This window comes from Lethenteron reissneri, chromosome 51 (genome assembly GCF_015708825.2).
Source record: "Lethenteron reissneri isolate LAM-NWPU_2019-01 chromosome 51, ASM1570882v1, whole genome shotgun sequence".
NCBI lineage: Eukaryota > Metazoa > Chordata > Hyperoartia > Petromyzontiformes > Petromyzontidae > Lethenteron > Lethenteron reissneri.
The window spans coordinates 10,168,193-10,184,028 of NC_083829.1; the positions used below are offsets into that span (position 1 = coordinate 10,168,193).

The window sequence follows — 15,836 nt, forward strand, 5'->3', positions numbered from 1 at the left end:
CCAGCAGGATCAGGTCATCTGGAGTTTGAACTCGACCATACCACACCACAACACACAATCCCGGATGGGGGGGGGGTGTAAATATTATTGCATTTGATAAACATCTAAAAATGATTTTACATAACTACGTATTATAACTATAGTTATAAACTATTAACGCACAACGTGCAATGGTTTTAATATAGCCCTATATATAAGTGTATGTATTTAAAAAGATAATTTCTAAGTGTAAATGTTACCCACCCCCCCCGTCCCTGTCCCCAGGGTTGAGTTGGTTTGGCCCGGCGTGACGACACCGCCAGTGGCGGCCCAGCGCGCGCGCATTTGACTTGATCGACGCGGTTTTCGCGAACCTCCACCGCTCGCTCTGTGTGTCCGCGCGAAACACTCGGGCCACTGATAGAGACCGGGGCAAGACCAGGCACTCTGGACACCTCCCGTGCATCACGCCGCCGACGTATGCGTCCTCCACGTTGCAACGCGAATCAAAGTAAGGAGACTTTGAGACAGGAGAACGCGCAAGCCTTCTTGTGAGTTAAGCCTGCGGCCTACGCGAAACAGGCTTCAGGGTTTCTCTCGCCCCGTTGTGAAATGTTAATTCGGTTTAATGTAACCCACTCGTCTCGCCTTGCAATCGCAACGAGCCCTGTTGCCTTTCATACGCATGGCTTTATTTTGGTGATTTATCTATTTCGACAAGTTTTTTGGTTGTACTGTACTTCAAATCCACAGCAAGAACAATGGGATTTCACATCTGATGATGATTGCTCGTGTTGCAGTCGAAACGTCGTGGGAATTTTTATTGTTTTATATTTTTATTATTTTATTGTTTCCCTTCTACGTGACTTTACCGAAAGAACCAAGAATATGAATCCCTGCGGTCACGAAAGATTTAAATCAAAACATTACACTTATTTTTTATGACATATATGTGTTCTTTTTCTTGGTTCTTTCGGTAAAGTCACGTAGAAGGGAAGCAATAAAATAATAAAAATAAAACAAAATAAAATAATTCTCACGACGTTTCGGCTACAACGCAAGCAACCTGAGGACGGCTGCTTGCGTTGTAGCCGAAACGTCGTGAGAATTATTTTATTTTATTATGTTTTATTTTTATTATTTTATTGCTTCCCTTCTACGTGACTTTACCGAAAGAACCAAGAAGATTGTCATGTCCTATTATTAATCTACTGCTCGATAAGGCCATTCCCCTGCTGATGCCTCCTTCACTGATCTATAAGCAGGTGCAATCCATCTACCACATTCCCTCCTATTTTATTTCTCCATTTGTCTTTCACTGTCCCTAGTGGATCACTATTATGTCACCAGTTTGACTGTTTGTTGCCTTCTCATATAATGTATGGCCCTGCTAAGAGTTCAAAGGTCTTAAGTGTAATGTTTTTAATTTAGACTCTGTTGTTTAATGCAGTGTTTTCCATCCGCAATGTAATTATGTTCAGGATGCATCCGTACATTATAAGGAATTGTATCGGTCATTGATTGTAGTGTATTAGTAAAACACTTAATGCAGGTGGCACTGTTGCAGAGTGCTTTGACTTGGCTTCACGTGGTAATGATTGAAAATCTTGGTCAGGAGTTCACTGCCCATCATTTTTCCACGGTCGATAAAATACCTACTGTATCGCTTTGTTGAGATGGTAGTGGTGGGTTTCCATTGGATCAACTGGCACCCCACTGTAGCGATGTGGAATTTTAATAACTGGCCTCATGACTGCCAGTCGAAGCTTTGAATACAATGAAATGAATAAAATGTATATATCATGATGCCCTAACAGTGCTTGCATATGAATGCCAGAACATTATGGATTCTATTTTTAAAGTTTGATCACAACTTAATGTATTCCAGAAAATGGCAATGTTTCAACTTACAATTAAAATGCTGGTCACAGTGTGTGCTGTACAAAAATAAATTGACCATCTTCAAACACAAATGGTGTAAACAGATAAAACACATAACTTTTAAATGTCCACTTTTCACTTGCATAATGTCTGGCATAATCTCTGGCATGTGAATATGCTTTTATTGAGATATAGTGGAACATTGAAACTAATATGAAATATCCTATTACATATACTAGTCCTTGTGCATATTAAGGCCAGGTGCAAATGCAATTTTAATGTTTTTGCATTGCAGTACTGTATGAATATCAATGTACAGTATTTTTTGGGGGAATTTTCTTTTGAGAAAGGTGTCCAATTTAAATTTTATACTGCACAGTAACACCTCTAGTCGGTAAGTCAGTTTATTTCAGGTTAGACGCATTGTAATGTTCTGACCTGCCCCTACTGAACATCTTTAATAAGTGTAACCCGTAAAAACAAAGGTTTATCACTATAAATCCTTTATATGCGAGGCAGCGAACCTAATATATAGGATTTAAAAATATATTCGCCTGTGGAGGACGCGGGGATCGATCCCGCGACCTTTGGCATGGGAAGCGAGGGCGCTACCAACTGCGCTACTCCACCACGGCCTGTGGAGGGGTTACGCTCTGGGCTCTTATACTGTGACGTTCAGCCAAAGCCAAGAATGAGTTCTATTTGAATATATGTAAAATAATTTTTTTTTGCCTAAAAAGTGTAAAATTTGGGGAATTTTTTTTCACGAACATTAATTGTCCGGCACAACGAGTCTGTGTGGAAAATGTCAGCTCGATTGGATCACGGGAAGTGGGTTAAAAAACGACCGAAAGATTTGCACGGTCGTAAGCAAGCAAGCACGCAAGCACGCAAGCAAGCAAGCAAGCGAACTTAATATAAAGAATTTAAAAAGAGCTTTATGGCTGATCGGATTCCTCCAGTATAAACAAACATGCGGATTTTTGAATCTGCTGGAACTAAGAAGCAATCATTGGCGACAAATTAATCCTTAATTTGCATACACTGAAATGTTGGCTAAGCCGGGAAGGCTACCCTCTCCATGTTCTCTTATTTTTACATTTGTCTTAAATTTACAAATAAACTCTTCAACCCTATGAGGATAGCCTCTGTTTTTTTAGTTTAAGAATTGGTGCGTGACCTCCGCTTCATTGTGTCGTTGATGGTAAGTGGCTTGGATTAAACTGTAGAGCTAATGTGCTTTTGAGTGTTCTTAAACAGTAAACATTTAATTGTGCATATTTAGTCATTTGTTTTTACCTCATTACTTGTTAATAAGATGTGTAAATGTAATTTAGCTGGAATAATTGCTCGTTATTATATGCAGTATTCTGGACACCCCACAGCTTTGAGAGGTTTCACTATAGTTAGGTTTAGTATCATTTCCAAATACCAAGCAAACTCTAGGCACGAAACAATTATTATTGTGTTCATCCAATGAGGGTAATCGTGTACATATGGACATATCCTTTGATTTCATGCTGTGTTCTCTCCTATTCTAAGCGTATAGTATAATTTCCACATTCAGCGCATGTGAACCACACTCTCGATAGCAACTACCATTATCCACCACCAACAATGTTATACTCATCATTGGACCTCCTTTGCCACTACCAAAATATAATAATAGGGTTTTTCCCCTTTTTTATGGCAACAAAACTGAAACTTTTTTACAAGGATTCATGTCTGCATTAACCACAACACTTGCAGTCAAAATGCAAACAAAAAACATACTATGATAATATATGCATTCTTGAAACTGATTGCTCCACACCAAGGGCCAGCGTTGTTTGCATTTTCACCACAAGTATTGTGGTTAATGCAGATATGAATCCTTGTAAAAAGGTTTCAGTTTTGTTACCAGAAAAAAGGGGAAAACACCTCTTATTATAATGTTATACTCATTTTCTTTAAACCAGAGGGATTTTGGGTTGAGTTTGACCCATGGCTGCGATTATAACTGAGGCAGACACTAACCACAGCGCCATCAGTCCAAATAATGTATTATGTAAATGCAGTTATAAACATAATAACTTTCCCCACGGTACTTTAGATCTTCCTTGCAAATAACAACTCTTCCAAGAGTGTTTTCACCCCGTAAAATAAAAGAGATGTATGAATTGATATGTACGAGTGAAATTATAATTTATCAATATGCACAGTGATACTAACCAGCGGTATGTAAACTCTGTTTCTGGGCATCTCCTAGGTCCATGCAACCTTGAACGGTCGCTTGGTACTGTGTGTGTGTGTGAATATCAACAAAGGGGAGACAAAAGATGGCTGAGGTTGGTGCCAGAACAATTGACTAAATTAAGGCTTTCTGTCTTTGTGTGTTTGTGTGCAGGCAAGGCATTGGAAAAGGAGCTGGGAGAGTAGTCACAATGCCCATCCGAGCTCAGTGTACCATCTGTTCTGACCTTTTTGATAACAAAAGCAACATATCAGCCATTCTTTGCGGACACACGTTCCATGAAGAGTGGTATGTGCCTACATTACATTACAGCACTATTCAGGGTTCAAGATCTAAATACTTTGCATGTGTATGAAATAAAATAAAATGATCAGTTTTGCTGTTATGCTTCTCGCACAAAGGTTAGTTATTGTGCAACGTTAGTGTAAAACCGATTGAAGGATATTCTCAGACAACAATTAACCTTTGGGTCCGTAGTTTTGCTCACTGGGAGAAATTGAGTAAGAATTTTAAAGAGCAACGATGGTGGATAAAAGGTGCAGTATATAACGTTATATTATTCTGACTTGTTCTCCGCAATACTTCGCAAATGGGCCTCAGGTGTAACATTGTTGTGTTTTATCTCACTTTTCACAGGAAATGAAAAATGCTCAATGTGGCTTTGGAGGCTCTTGGGGTTAACTTATGTCCATATCAGAGATACTGAACCAGCACTGCTGAGACTTGGGCTTTGAGTCCTGGGCTCCCAATGGAAATAAGTTTTTCATGCGTATTGAATTGATGGTTTCCACCTGGTCAACCACTGATTGCAGTGAAAAATAATGATTATCTTAGAGCATAACACCGAGGGATACATCTTATCTGGCTCAGTGGGGTGGGGTGTTTAGAGTGCTCGACTCAAAATTGGAAGCCTGCAAGTTAAAATCCCACGTGGGGTTTGACCCAAGCCCATCAGCTCTCCATGGACCATAAATTAAATACTATTTTGTGGAAAGTCAACAGTGGTGCTATGGACAGAATGCACTTTGCCATACAAGTTCTGGCGAATTGCTCTGATGCTGGATGCAATTACCAGCAAAACGTCGTACTCAAAAACTGTAAATGTTGTGGATTCACTCTTCAACACACCGGTGGGCTAAAGTAGTGAACTATTTGTCTTTTGTCAACGTGACAATTTTTTGCTGATTGGCCGTGTCGGGTGGTGGAGGGTTACGACACATTTATAAATAACGCGATCTAACTCAAAAACGTTTATTATGAAGTGTTGAATGTCTGTCGGTGCTTATGAATACTGCCCAGTAGAGCAGGGAGACACTGACTTGATTTAAAATGTACAATTAATGAACACTTTAATTGGCGAAAGGGTGTACATGTATGGCCTCGCCTATTTCCTTGTGTATGGATAATGCTTAATATATATATTTTACATACTGTTGAACTATAATAAAATTAAACTGTGAATTTAAAATAAAATTGCAAATGTCATAGGACTTTGTGATGAAGACTCGTCACATCACGATGATTATAGCTTTTTTTGTCACCGTTAAAGTTTAATTTCATCTGTATCACACATTCTTGAGACAGCTGTTTAGAACGCGAGACATTTTCATTCTTTGTCTGGGACTGGAGCCAAAAAATCATCTGTTGGGCATAATTTAATGATTACATTAGGTTCTCTTAGAGGGGTTTTAGAGAAAATTGTGAGAGGTCATACTGCGCATGTACATTAGAATGGTGTAATAATGATAATAGTATCGCCCCCTTACAGGAATAGCCTTACACTTTTCACTTTCAGAAAAGGTCAGGCGTATAGCTATACCAAGACATAAGACAATGGTTATTCTACATAATTTTGCCGGGTGGCAACTGTTTCTGTATAAAGTGCAAGACATATGAATAATATCTTGTCTAACACGTATCTCTTTTTTTTCAAATAGCTTGACGCACTGGCTGCAGACTGCTGCCCGCAAAACATGTCCACAGTGCCGCGTCAGCGTAAGTATTTCTCACCTCTTCCAGATTTCTCCGCGTGAAAATATGTATTTACCCCATGGCAGGTTTCTCAACCAACGTCTCCTGAGAGGGTTGGTAAAAAGCCCGAAGCTTGGATGGGCATAGATTGGCCATCCTAGCTGAGACGCTTGCATTAATAGATTATAGTTTTTCGAGCCGTTTCGAAGTGGTAGGCTTCGTGTGGCTGCTGGCCCTTGGAAATTAAGTCAGGGGTCATAGCCAGTGCTACAGCATCCTCATTTGAAATACAGTACAGCAAGTCCTCGCTTAACAAAATGGGGCTGCCGCATGAACCGTATTTGCAATAAGCGAGAGTCATTTTCTCGAAGGGAATAATGACGAAAATGGGGGGTGCCGTTCCAGGCCGTAATTTTCTTATTTTTATTTTACAGTCCAGTACACTATTTTACACGTGTCTTTTTTTAATGTGGTGTGTTTAAAGTGAGATGACATTACGCACACAATGATGCCGGAACAAAGAGATGAGGGTGAGTAGGGGACGCCATGTATCACAGCGCTGACACCAGTGCAGCACCAGCTCTCAGCATCACCCAACAATGCTGCCACCCCCCCACGCCGCTCGGAAAAGTAGTCCCTGATGCGCTAGACTTCTGGCGTCATCGCGGGCACGGTACACTTTAAGCGAAAACGTTCCATAAAATAAAAAACGCGTTAAGGCGAAGACTCGTAGTGTCAGCGCGCGTTAAGCGAGGATTTACGGCACTAAAATAGTCACTCCATTCCTGGACTCGTACTGCAGCATTCTTTATTGTTCACCAATGGCAGAGTGATCTTCACCAATTATGATGTGTTTCAGGACACGTCCTAATTACTGAGATCATGGTGGTGTTGATTGGAATCCGATTGTGAGTGCTGCAATCCGTGGCACGTGATTTCTACTGGCTCCTATCAAAACGCCATCTTTCAGCAGCCCTTAGGGCACCACCACGGCATACGTCAAAAACACAACAGCCCAACTGTCAGAATGCAGGCTGTAATTTTTGCTGTTAATAATGAAGAGGACAGTCAATAACGTGGTTTCTATGGTTATCTTGAACATCGTTTATTTGTGCTCGGAGCTCATCATACTTTTAGGCCGTCTAAAATGAGCACGATTTGGTAAGGCTGCATTAATGAGTACGAATTCAACAGTGGCTCTACTGTGCAGAAGCTGATACCACAGCAATGTAGAATTCACACTTATGGCTCGGCGCTACAAATTGAGTTGAGCGCCACCCATTGCTTGTTTGAACATGGATGTTTTTTTATGTTGTATAAAATGCTTCCATAATGGTTGAACATTATGTAAAAAATATATTGATTCCCCCCACCCACTCCCCCGATTGTGCTATAAATGGCAAATGTTGAACAAAGCACTTTTTTCCCCCCATTAAGGATAACCCCCCTGCAGACCTCCGAGAAACACATCTTGGCAGGGAACAGCTTCAGAATGAGACACCATGGGGGCCTGTCCCAGTGTATCTCAATGAATCGCGGTTACCTGCAGGCCCAGACCAAGGTCACAAATGTAACCGTGACATTATTTACTTGTGACGTTAACCAAAATGAAAACGCATAATTTTTTTTTAACCATCTTTTCTTACCAGCACATCATCAAATAAACATGAGCAGGTTGGATCGTTGACACGCGAACCCGTTGAATATCACACGTGGATCATTTTTTATGGCTTTGCCCTTATCCAACACAGAGTATTATATATTATGCCCCTTATCCAAAGCCTATGGGGCACTGCTGTCACCCACCCACCAATCTCTGAGTTTTGATTCTCTGTTGGCCCACAGTTGGGTGTAGTGTAATGAGGGTCTGACTGACGGTGCTCACTGGGATGTTATTCCATGACTGAGCTCATCGCGATGGTGAGCAGTGGGGGAATCCTTGAACTATACCAAATTATATCCTGTAGGAATCGGCGCTATCTGTGGGCTGTTGCGTCTCGCTGGATAGAAACATGCGGGCCTGATCACCTGTGCTATGTGCAAGATACAGGGAAAGCTTTTGAGTGTATTGTGGTGGCACACGCTTATAAACAGGTGCTTTGGAGGCACGGTAGGTGGATCATGAAGAGAACGTCAAGTGCTGTGACACTTCAAACATTTTCTATTGTGTGAGACATCCTGTAGCGCAGTTCTTCTGAAAATGTTGCTTTCATTAAGGATTTCCAAGCTGTATAAGTTATATTCTATTTACACAAGAATAATTTGTTGATTCTTGGAGAAATTCAGGTGTTTGAAGTTGAGCTCTGAGTCTAATTAGATGCTAGCTAAGCTGCCCAAAACTTCCAGCTGCCTTTCGTAATTTTTTTTTAAACAAAGTATTTGTTCATACTGCATTGACCGTGGTGCACGAGCACAAATATCCCACGACTCAACGCATTCATTATTAACACTGGCCTTAAACAAATTCCTGCGGAGGGAGCTGGTAGGAACGTTGGGTTGCTCAGTCAATGGCCAGGGTCAACGGCGGCGTGGTGTATTCCGCAAATATGGCCGACTGTGAGGGCGGGCACAAGCCGGCGTGAGTAGGTTAAACGTTGAGTTTTATAAGGGCACCACGGGGTGACCAGCCCCTCCCCACCCAGCCCCTCCCCACCCTCCCCTCTCCACCCAGCCCCACCCCTCCCATTTTTGAATGTACGACGGACGGACACAATAATCCCCTGTGGGCTGGTGGAACCAGGTGGTTCCTATTTTACTGGTAGGAACCAGGTGGTTCCTACCAGTAAAATAAAGAAATATATATATAAACAGGTGACGTGTCAAGGCAATGGCCCTTCCGGTAATTAAAGAGGCCAGAGACGAGAATGACAGGTGCTGACAGGTGCTACCACATGCCCAAATCTGCTGGTGCTCTGGCCAGCACTCAGTTGCAATGGTCAATTAAATCTGGGAGTTCAAATAATGACTGGGTTATTCATGCAGTGGGGAGCGTACCAGTAACCACTTATGAAAACCAGGTAAATCTTGACTAAAATCGAGTTTTTACTATGCCCATCAACACTAACTGGTCAATAAAATTGACACCAATTAAATGCGAAGTCAACAGCAGATGTCCTTTGGAGAGACTGGTCCCTGTTATTGTAATATGAAGTTTCCACAATCGGCTGCGAGGGGCCGCGACTGGAGGTGAGCATCACCCAGTGCTCATTTGAGCGGGGGAGATTTTCGACATGAGCTGAAATATCGTGAGATGGATTACAGCCACTCACGTGGCTGTAGGGACTGCCCTGTAAGGAAACAACGTGATGTGTCTCCATGGCGATCGTATCATATAGATTTTTATGCTAAAATTAGCTCATCTCTTCACATGTGGTGATGTATTGAAAATCAATTTGCATGTTAATAAGCGTGCCACTTAACGATCAACTGCTAAGCAGAATAACCTGAATCCTAACAAGCCTAGCCTTTATCCTTACCCGAGTATTAGAAGTAACACGCCTAAAATGCACCCTAGCGTATACCCTTTTGCTATAATCCTAACGCGCCTATAACTAACACGCTATCTCTAAGCAGGACGCTTATTTAACCTGACGTATAATAGCAACATAGGATTTCCCGTAGCTATTATTTTGAAACAGTCGTATGCTGTTTTAAGGTCCCCGAAACATCCATGGCTCATTCCAAGTGCTTCATTAACGACGTGAACGTTAACAATGTTCAGTACAACCCCACCTGCCTCCGAAACCACGCGGGCTTTCATTTGCTTACTCTTTGGTTTTTTCGGTAAAGTCAAGTAGGTAAAAAATAAAATAAATTAAATCACGACGTTTCGGAGGCAACACAAGCTTCCGTCTTCAGGTGGCACCATCACAGTAAAATTACTGTATCAAGTGGAGAGAACTCTGAGACACGACACTATATACAGATTGTATAAATACATATATACAACCTGAAGACGCAAGCTTGTGTTGCCTCCGAAACGTGATTTAATTTATTTTCTTTTATTTTTATTTACTTTACCGAAAAAACCAAAGAGTATGGACCCTTGCAGTCACGAAAACTTCAAATCTAGAATTGAATTTGCTTGTTTGTTCCATCGTTAAACACCTTCCCTGAAAGGCTTCATTAAATGATCTAACTCACCACTCTGATTCTGAACTGGAAAATTCACCTTATAGCTTATTGAGAATGAATACCAGAACAAATGCCATCATGCACATTCCCAAAATAATGCTTTATCTGCCAATCCAACCAGCTTTGATGCATAAACTGCAACTGGCCGGTGAACATTTGACCCCAGTCTCATGCAGATGTCTTAAAATGCGACCTTATAATATACTGACCGCTCACTGACATTTGCTGACACTGCATCATGGGAGTGTCTGATTTATAGACGCACATTTAGTGTTATTTTGGAGCATACATCAATAAGTGGACGGTGGAGAATGGCAATCTAGTCGTGATCTGGATTTCAAAGTGTGTAACAGCTGTTCTCTCCAGGGTGTGCTGTGTGTTATCATTTCTCATTTTTTTTTCAGTGTGCTCTTTTTTTATACATGTCCTCTGTACTTTTTTTTATTTCAGGGTACGTAGTCTGCTCTGATCTCGGCATGTTGTGTTCTATCTTAAGAGTGTGGTTCTATGGTTTTGGCATTTTGTGTGTTAAAGGGGCCACTCTCCCAAAAGGTCTGGCTGGTTTATATTTTTAAGCTTAGTGGCAATACAAGCATCGAAGGTGGCCAGTCTATGATTTGTTCTCGTCAGTGTGGTTTGTTATTTTTATTATTTGTCTCGGGTTTTGACACCTCCATGTTGCTTAAAATTGTGAATGAATGCTGTTTGCAAAATGTTCTTAAAAAAGTAATATTTAAAAATACTTTTTTAAAAACACGCTTTAATGAAATGTCCCGTAATGGCAGAACTCCACGACTCCAGGAAGTGGCCCCGAAGCTTGCCATAACGTAAGGGACCGTGGTGATATACAGCCAACATTAGTTGAGCGTGGACAATTAGACCCAAGCTGAAACATAACATAAAAAAAGATTGCTTTAAAAATATATATATTTAAATATATATATAAAAATATATATTTTTATGATAAAATATAGTATTGTCATCTGCATGACATATGTATACCAAGGTTGCAGTCGATACGACATTGGGAAGTGGGTTAAAATTGAGTTACAAGATTTGAGGATACGACAACAGACAGAGTTGAGGATACAACAGACAGAGGTGAGTTAAGTAAAAGCGTCTAAAATGCAGGGGGCTTCCAGTGGTTATATGGCGGGCGTGTGTGTGTAGGTTCAAGTTTATCTATTAGGTAATAGCCCTGTGAGCCATTAGGCTCTTGAATCGGGTGCAACTGCAACAAACAAAAAACTAAACATTAACAAAAAACATCTTAAAGTGAATATGTGACTGAGTGCAAACAGAAAATCCAAGAAAAGACAGCAAAATATTGCAAAAAAAAATATTGCAGGGTGGGTGGCCTACGCGTGTGTGTGTGGGAGTGTGGCCTGCGCGTGTGTATGTGGCAAAATGTTATTCCCTAGTTTCCTACCACATTACAGCAGTACTTGAAACCCTAACCCTAACCTTATGTCTTGATCAGTATTCTGAATAATCGTCTTGAGTGCACAGTAGGGCATTCTTGCACTCATTGAGCACTTTGCTGGAGAAATATTTGAAATCTGTCTCAATCGTCAGCCACTGTTTATCCGCTGCTGGATGAAAATGCCCCGAAGCCAGCGCTAAAGTTCTCCGAGGCAACAATCCATCTGCCTCGTCCACCTGACCTGATCATCGTGGGAGCATGAGAGCAGCAGAGTGGAGGTTTATGAGTGGTAATTCACTAATGAAGCCCTCAGAGGGGGGGGGGGGGGGCAGGAAATGGAACTGTAATATATAATAGATATCTTATAATAATGTGAGATATCGGGAAAAATGTATATATTCAAAGAATCAAAATCATCATTGGAACCTCTTTTGCCAGTAGCCAAATATGATAGTTGTTTTTTTACCCTTTTATTTGGCAACAAAACTGACACCTTTTTTGTGCGCCTCTTAGCGTCATCTGGTCCAACACCATGTGAGACTAGGCTATAAGAAAAGCTGTCTCGGGTGTGGACCAATCAATTTCAAGGACAGTGCATACATTATCAGAGTTGTGTTTTTTGTTTGCATTCTGACCACAGGTATTGTGGTCAATGCAAACATGACTCCTTGTAAAAAAGGTGTCGGTTTTGTAGCCAGATAAAAGGGTAAAAAAACAATTATCAATCAAAATCATGTTTCGGATAGAGATGGAAGGTACGTGAAAAATACAATTGTGATATTAATGGCAAACCCTTACAAATATGTCACCTTAGCTGAAGATTCTGCCCATGTTTTGCGTGAAGTGTTTCACAACCGATATGCGCAATTCAGAGGTGTGAAGAGCAGTTAATTGTTGCAATCTTTGTTCTCTTCTTTGAATGTAAGCAACACACGCTGGCTCTGCGTGCTAAACATAGGCACCTTTGTGTCTGTGTTGACCTGACCTCATGCCGGTTCTTGTGTGAGGTGCATTCTCAGCATTGTGCACATGAGGCACTCTGGGAATCAAAAAAGTTGAAAGAATGCAACAGTGGCATGTTTGGTCCCTTGTCAGGAAATGAATGTATCATCAATATTTCACTGGCCACAACTACACATTTTTCGCGTGGGTTTTCGTGCGGAAAAAAAGTCTTTTGCCAGCCTGGTATATTGTTCCCGCTGTTGTGAACAAAAGTTACAATGTCCCACTAAGTGTCGGGCACGGATCGTTCTTTTTACATGACTGGGTAATTTTGCCCTGTGGTGCTGTGGTTGTAATCTCCAACCTATACCTCATATCCTGATTGGGGATCAATTCGAGTCATCACCCCAACGTACAGTAAAACCTTGGATTGCGAGTAACTTGGTCTGCGAGTGTTTTGCAAGACGAGCAAATTTTTTAATAAATATTAATTTGATAAACGAGCGATGGCTTGAAATACGAGTACTGTAGTACGTACAGTATACGCTTTGTCTGCCGAGCGTCACGGGGAAATTCGCTTCGATACACAAGTGCTTTGGATTACAAACACGTTTCCGGAACGAATTATGCTCGCAATCCAAGGTTTTACTTGGATGGCGTTAAAATGAGCAGTGCCACTTTATGGCGAGTCAGTAGTGGTTGTCCGATGGAGGGAGCGGGCCCCCCCTCCCCACAATGAGTTTTACACTTCCATCACTGGTTTGGGATTTCCAGAACGGATGAGCACCACCAACACATTCTTATTGGAGCATGACAACCAAATTTGAGTTGAGTTTTTCGTGCGAATGCCCCGTGTGTTTATACATTGCGCTGTGAGATGTCTACTGTCGTTCTGTGTTCACAGGTGAATGCCCAAAACATAATCAGCAAGCTTTTCTTTGATGTGGCTGACGAAAGTAGCTTCCTGCAGGATCCAGAAACACTGCAGGTAAAATCCTTCGAGTGGCTATTCATGTCCAGGCTTGTGTGACTTGAAGGTGTGGACGTGTCTTAATTAGCGAGACTGAACATACTTTTGCCCCGTCATTAACAATCGCTTAACATTCTTTGGTTCTTTCGGTAAAGTCACGTATAAAGATAAAATAATAAATTAAATAATAGCATACGACGTTTCGATTGCAACACAAGCAATCATCATCAGGTATAAATGAAATAGCAACAAAAAATCTAAAAATCTAACCTGGTTAGATTTTTTGTTGCTATTTCATTTATACCTGATGATGATTGCTTGTGTTGCAATCGAAACGTCGTATGCTATTATTTAATTTATTATTTTATCTTTATACGTGACTTTACCGAAAGAACCAAAGAATAATTCCTGCAGTCACGAAAGCTCCAAAATTAAAATCGCTTAACAGCCGAGTAAAAATGTGGTTAGAATGATCAATTTATATTCGGAAGCAATGGTGTGGGTTAACATTCTAGTCCGTTTTTTTACTCAATATTCATTAATAATGAGTATATTTTTGTGGGAAGACAACAGCAGAGGCTGTGTTTTTTGACCTTCACCAGAGGAATATGGAATTTCCACCATTGTTTTAGAGCAGCCAACTCCATGCTCATTTGAAAATTGATTTAAATAAAAATCCATTTGTTTTCAAGTAATCTTCGGATAGCTAGATTCCTAAACTGTAGTGTTAAAGCGTAGTGGTTTCTTGTCCTTACAGCGTTTAAGCCTGACAGAGACACCTTCAAAATTGAAATGCATGGATGTAATATTTTTGGTCATGCACCACATTTGCAGTAATGATACATGGTAAAGGACTTACAGGAAATGTCTTGAGAAAGATACATTGGGCCATATATTTATTTGAATGCATATTGCATCGTTATTTCTCCGTGTTTTTTTACAAACATTAGTTTTGCGAGTGTAAACGGTGAGTGCAAGTATTGGTATTCAAGACCTGCATATGAAAAACTACACGTTAAATTAATTCCTTTTCAGAGAAATGCATTTGCATACATATATACCGGATATGAAATTTAAACAAAATAAGCTATTTAAATTTTATACATCTTACAAACATTGAAATGGCTTGTTACCGTTTTTTTTGTAGCCTATCTGTTTGCATTTATAGTGGCACTATATGCATCTTGGTGAGATCCAATTAAAAACGGAACAAAAGCTTCTTCATTTATCGTCTCGCGTTCGCATTCGAGGATTTGCACTTTGCAGATTAATTTTAGCTCGGCTGCAGCTGGGCCATGTTGTTTTAATCTTAAGTCTGGTGGGCGCTTGATAGGAATGTACAATACGATGCTCCTCAAATCCACATTCGCAGTTTATTGATAACCAAATAAGTATGTTCATATTTAGGAAAAGGATGGTGCTCTATCAATCTATATTAAATTAATGGAAATGTATGCATAACGTCAAACTAATCCAATCGTCTTCATATTCAAATGAGCCTTGGGCTCTGCTCATCCCTGTTGATGGCTCTGAGCCAGTGGTGTGAATTACACTTTCTTTTGGCAGGGCCAATCTTTCCACAGGATAAACGTCATTCCAGCTGTGGATAAATCAGATGTAATATATTTCTATATTATGTATTTATTTTTAACACAGTTGCTGAGCAGAGGTTCAGCGGAACCATAACACACCAAGTGGCCACAACCCACACTACTGCCTTTAGTTACAATAGATGAGATTTAACAAGTTTCTTCAAACGAACGAGGTTTTTAATTGGAGCTTGTTGGGGTAAACAACTATGGGGGGATAATTTCAGATTTGTCCCAAGTGCAATGGAGTAAAGGCATAAAAGGGAAGTGTTGTGCCCTGCAATGTGGTGGCCGAACGCACTGTGGAAGAATCAGAATCTTTATTTATCCTGGAAAAATCCGATGAGCGATTCGGCTATTCCATGTCCAGTATCTCGCAGTGAGATGAAACAGCCAGTCTTGTAGACCCCGAGTTATCTTAACTTGGGTGGAGCCATCGATGAGTAAAGTTTACAGGAATGGTAACCATTGTAGGAGCGCTAAAAGAGTGATGAGGCAACTGACCGCCGCCGGTAAGCGAGTGACTGTAATGAGCGACTGCCTACCATTAGAGGACGCGCCAAATACGGCGAGAGCAGGAAAATACTGGATCCGGTACTCGGCAAACAATCTCAAGCAGGGCCAAAAATAGGGCAGGAGGGGCCTTCAGAAAACCTCTCGTGTGTGAAGCACTGGTGCTTGACCACGTGGTGTGTTCAGACACCGCTACCGAGG

General features: G+C 40.9%; 1 protein-coding gene across 1 annotated transcript in view; it reads left to right on the plus strand.

The window, feature by feature from the left end:
- Positions 1–341: 341 nt before the first annotated feature.
- LOC133355584 (E3 ubiquitin-protein ligase TRAIP-like) overlaps positions 342–15,836 on the plus strand; it is a 51,557-nt gene continuing 36,062 nt past the window's right edge. The window contains exons 1-4 of the mRNA XM_061572929.1: positions 342–490; positions 4,247–4,381; positions 6,031–6,088; positions 13,468–13,551. Coding sequence (XP_061428913.1) covers positions 4,284–4,381; positions 6,031–6,088; positions 13,468–13,551 — 240 coding nt within the window. The 5' untranslated portion in view covers positions 342–490; positions 4,247–4,283. The remainder of the gene's footprint in view (positions 491–4,246; positions 4,382–6,030; positions 6,089–13,467; positions 13,552–15,836) is intronic.